The 4410-nt window shown below is 33.3% G+C and overlaps 1 protein-coding gene across 1 annotated transcript; it reads left to right on the top strand.

The window, feature by feature from the left end:
- The first annotated feature begins 630 nt into the window (after nucleotides 1-630).
- LOC116318648 (lactose-binding lectin l-2-like) lies at nucleotides 631-3805 on the top strand. Its single transcript, XM_039605173.1, has 6 exons — nucleotides 631-808; nucleotides 1208-1318; nucleotides 2355-2432; nucleotides 2640-2791; nucleotides 2891-3015; nucleotides 3451-3805. Exons 1-6 carry the CDS (start codon nucleotides 778-780, stop codon nucleotides 3608-3610), a joined length of 657 nt encoding a protein of 218 aa, XP_039461107.1. The 5' UTR covers nucleotides 631-777; the 3' UTR covers nucleotides 3611-3805.
- Nucleotides 3806-4410: the final 605 nt, after the last annotated feature.

Below are 4410 nucleotides of genomic sequence, written 5' to 3'. Positions count from 1 at the left end.
GTGCTAAACAAACAAGACAGAAACATGTTTTCAAAAACAGCCATAAAGTGTACTCTTATTGTTAAACATACAGTAACTACTGTCCTGTTCCACTTTATATATTTTCAAGTGAAATTAAATGAAACCATCAGGGGTTAATGATGAGATCACAGGTAACAAAGTTGATGAGAACAAACAGTGATTTTACAGAGTTAGTCAGGACTGACCAACAGCTTTGTTTTGTCTTTCCGTTTTTTTCTGTCTTCATAGAAAAATAAAAGATGGGTGAATACCACTGATACAATTTAACCAGATTTATCAAATGAAACATTTCAATGTTTAAGGTAAATAAACATAATTAACATAAAACATAATTATTGATGTGTTAATGATCATATTTGTCATGCTTGAAATGAGTTTTTGTACAGCTCATTACTGTTGAGCAGGTTTTACAACTGCTGTTTGAGAAGCTTCATTGGCACTAATATTATTTTCTGCTCTAGTATCTATTTGAATTTGTCTTGAAATAGATGAGCTGCGCTGTAGATAGACCCTCCTCCTCATCCTTTAAAGTCACCAGGAAGTTTTTTTTTTTTTTTAACAGAGAGCTGTGAAAGGTGTTGTGTTTCACTTCTTTTTGAAAAGCTTGATGTGAGGGTCGCAGAGGTGAATCTTGATGCTAAATTTTCTATAGATATTGAAGGAATTGATTAGATGATTAGCACCAGTTTGCTGTTTTGTTATTGTGATTCAGACACAGTTGGACTAACTCTGAAGTCAGGAGTTTGAAGCCTCAGCATGATGAGCCGTCCACAGAAATACATAGAAGGTAAGAACATTAATGTGGTGGCAAATCAACAGGGAGGAGAAAAATCTACACTTTTTATGAACAATGCTGTTTTCATAGAACGTAACGTGTTCTGAAATTAAACAATACTCTTTTAGGTGAAATATCTTTAGCCTGTATTCTGGGTTTTATCATAGGAAAATATAAAAACCTCATTTATGAAGAAAAAGAATAAGAAAGTCAACCATATTGTTATGTAATATAAACTGTGTCATGTTTCTCGTTGGTCTAATCCAGCTCTGATTCTCACCTGTTTAAAAAAAAAAAAAAAATCATTTTAAACATGACAAACACAAAGACATATCTTTACATGTGTCCTCAGATGCACTTGAGTTAGTGTTTATATACTTGTGTGTTCACTTTCTGTCTCCTCTAATTCAGGTGAAGCTCTTCACTCTCAACATGCAAAATCAAACAATGCGTTAAAGCTCAGAGTGGCCGTGCTGGTTGTCTGTGTTCTCCTGGTATCGGCTCTCGTGGTAACTTATCTCTGTGAGTTTGTAGTTTTATTCATGTAGCTTTACTTAAAATAAGTGTCTGATCTACCGTAAATTGATTGACAATCAGAATGTTTACAATAAAATTGTGAAGAAAAACTTAACTTATGACTTTTTAATTAATCTGCATCATATGAAATCCTTTTATTTTAAAATCCAGGCTTCAGGACAAATTTTGTCCAGAATTTTAATTGAAAAGAAAATAAATTTTAACAGTAATTTAGCTGTTAAAGTCCAGTGAGCTATACAATCACCTGCTTTTCTATAACAATCAGCATCAAGTCCTTGCTTCTAGCGCTCTGTCTTAAGCAACACGTGCACTTTATTACAGTTAATTTTTTATTTATTAAGGTTAATAAAACCTTAACATGACATGAATTATAACATCATTAATAAATTGGATGTATGGGAAAGTCATTCATAAATGTGTTTTACTCTGAGGTGGAACTATGCTTTTTAACACAATGGGTTTTTTTGTAATTCATATGTTAAATATATGTAATTAATTATTTTTATTTGTAACCTAAAAATAAAAAATCATAATTAAACTGCAGTTCAGATATTCTTCTTTATGAGTCTTAGTGTGCTGCACTGTCGCCATCAGTGGAAGAAGAATGTCTGACATTTGTTTTTAAACAAATTAAATATATGACTTTTCAGTATTGGCATATATATAAGAGAACCTTCACAGACATATATATAACAGCTATTTTCAATTATAAATAAAGCATTTAAAGTCATCATTTTACTATACAGTTTTATCATGAAACAGTTTTTAAATGGTTGTGCTGTGCGTTCAGTTCTGAGCCAAGTTACTCTACTCTCTGTTTATATGGATATATTTTTTACCTGCATGCTACCAAAACCTCCTCAAATGTGATAAAAATTAGGACAGGTTTACTGACATAAGAGAAGTTCTAGTAACAAAGATCTTCTTCTTGGCTATAGACTCTGCAAACTTAAATGCAGATGGAACCAAAAATGTTACTGACTGATTTGCATTTTTTTCTTTTTTGTATTTTTTTTATAAGTGTTTGAGCTTTTGACAACCAGGGAAATGCTCAGAAACCTTGAACTGAAGCAGGTAACTGTAAAAACTGATGTCACAGGTAAGAATATGAGACTCCTGCTTATTGTACTAAACCTTTATTTGTTTGTGACCTCTGGAATTTAATCACTAACACAAAATATTAGTATTAATAAACTTTGCTCATTGGTTTTTTTTTCACAACATCCTAAGCAGGAAATATTTTCATACTTAAAACCGTAAACATGATTTCTTCCACCTGCCTGTCTTTGATGTAATCTCTTCAAAGTTGAACCATATTACAAATGTGAAGAAGGCTGGGAGCAACATGGAGGAAAGTGCTATTATTTCTCCACAAGAAAATCATCCTGGGATCAGAGCAAAACTGAATGTAGCACTAAAGGAGGAGGCCTGGTCAAGATAGACAGCAAAGAGGAGCAGGTATGAAACACTGCTGCAGGTTCATGTTCTCACCCTCATGTTTCGTCATCCCAAAGCAGAAAGTTTTACAAAATAATTGAATCATTTTTTTCCATTTAGAGTTTCTTGGGGAAAAATGTTCAACAAAAAATTGCAGGATACGACGACCTTTTCTGGATCGGCCTGACAGGCTCAGCAGAAGAGGGCAAATGGTTGTGGGTGGATGGCTCACCACTGAATGAAAGGTTTGATTCAATCCAATTACATGATATTATATATTACATTTCATACATATATATATATATATATATATATATATATATATATATATATATATATATATATATATATATATATATATATATATATAGAGAGAGAGAGAGAGAGAGAGAGAGAGAGAGAGATATATGTATATGTATATATTCACAATAACAGTCACCTTAAAGGTGCTTTATAGTGTAAGGAAAAGACACTAAGTTATCCAACAATCAGACAATCTATTAGCGACATTTGGGTGACAGTGAGGAGGTAAGCAGAAACAGAAGAGATAAAAGAAACACAAACAGCTGGAAAGAGGAGACAAATTTTGATGACATGCAGTAGTGGCATAAAAAAAATCAAATCAGAATCAAAGTTATCAGGTTTTACTGTGGCTGCTCTTTTTGTTCTTCATCCCTTAGGTTGACATTTTGGAAGGATCAAGAGGCAGATGATTTAAGTGGAGAAGATCCCGATGGAGACGACTGTGTGGGGATGGGGCCAATGTATTGGTTTGATAATTCCTGCAAAGTACCACAAAGAAGTATTTGTGAGAAACCAGCTTTGATTCTGTGTGCCTAAAATTCAGTTCAGGAACAACAGTATGAGCAGACGATACAAGAGGCTTTTCTAAAGCAAATGCTGCAAACATTTAAAGACATCCAGAAATGTTTAATGAAAAAAATATTATATACACTGTTTATAATGAACTAAATTGTAATAATTATTCTGTGTCTGATTTTCTTATTCATGTATTATGTGCTAAAACAGCAACATCACCAGCCTTCTTTTTTCTTTTTATTTAATAACTTTTAAGAATTTACATAAATAATTTCCTCTGTTATAAAGTGAAACAAAACAGGTTCAGTCTGTTTCTCTGTGGTGTGAAGTTATAGGGGTGTCATTATACCTTTTCCTGCTGCCCATTTTTTGAAACTGGATATGTTTTGTATATAAATATAAAAGAAAAGTACTACACCTGGATTTTCTCGAATCCACACAGGCTCAAAAGTATACATTTAGGCTCAAATATACATACTAATATTTGGTTAAATGTCCCTTAGCAAGTTAAACCTCAGCCAGATAATTATGGTAGCCATCAACAAGCTTCTGTCATAATTCTGGTTTGATATTTGACCACTCTTTTATGCAGAATTGGTTGATTTAATGTAAATTGGTTGGTTTCATTGTGGTGGTCTTCAACCCCTCACCTTTAACCATATAATAAAAATTGATGGTCACATGGTGCATCCCAATGCACCATGTGACCATTTACCCATTACCTACCTGCATTTCGTATTGATCAGAGTTGGCCTGCATCGAGTGAGTCATGATACTTGCACGGAAGAGGAACACACCCAGCTGTTGGTGCCAAAAAGCCC

This window comes from Oreochromis aureus, linkage group 22, assembly GCF_013358895.1.
Source record: "Oreochromis aureus strain Israel breed Guangdong linkage group 22, ZZ_aureus, whole genome shotgun sequence".
NCBI classification, from domain to species: domain Eukaryota; kingdom Metazoa; phylum Chordata; class Actinopteri; order Cichliformes; family Cichlidae; genus Oreochromis; species Oreochromis aureus.
Note: the sequence above shows the minus strand (reverse complement) of the source record. Positions and strands in the feature narration are given on the sequence as shown.

Coding starts and splice junctions, on each gene's coding strand:
- LOC116318648 (XM_039605173.1), top strand. CDS start 778: ATGATGAGCCGTCCACAGAAATACATAGAAG. Junction 2,433..2,639: donor TGTAAAAACTGATGTCACAG/GTAAGAATATGA, acceptor ATCTCTTCAAAG/TTGAACCATATTACAAATGT. Junction 2,792..2,890: donor TAGACAGCAAAGAGGAGCAG/GTATGAAACACT, acceptor TTTTCCATTTAG/AGTTTCTTGGGGAAAAATGT.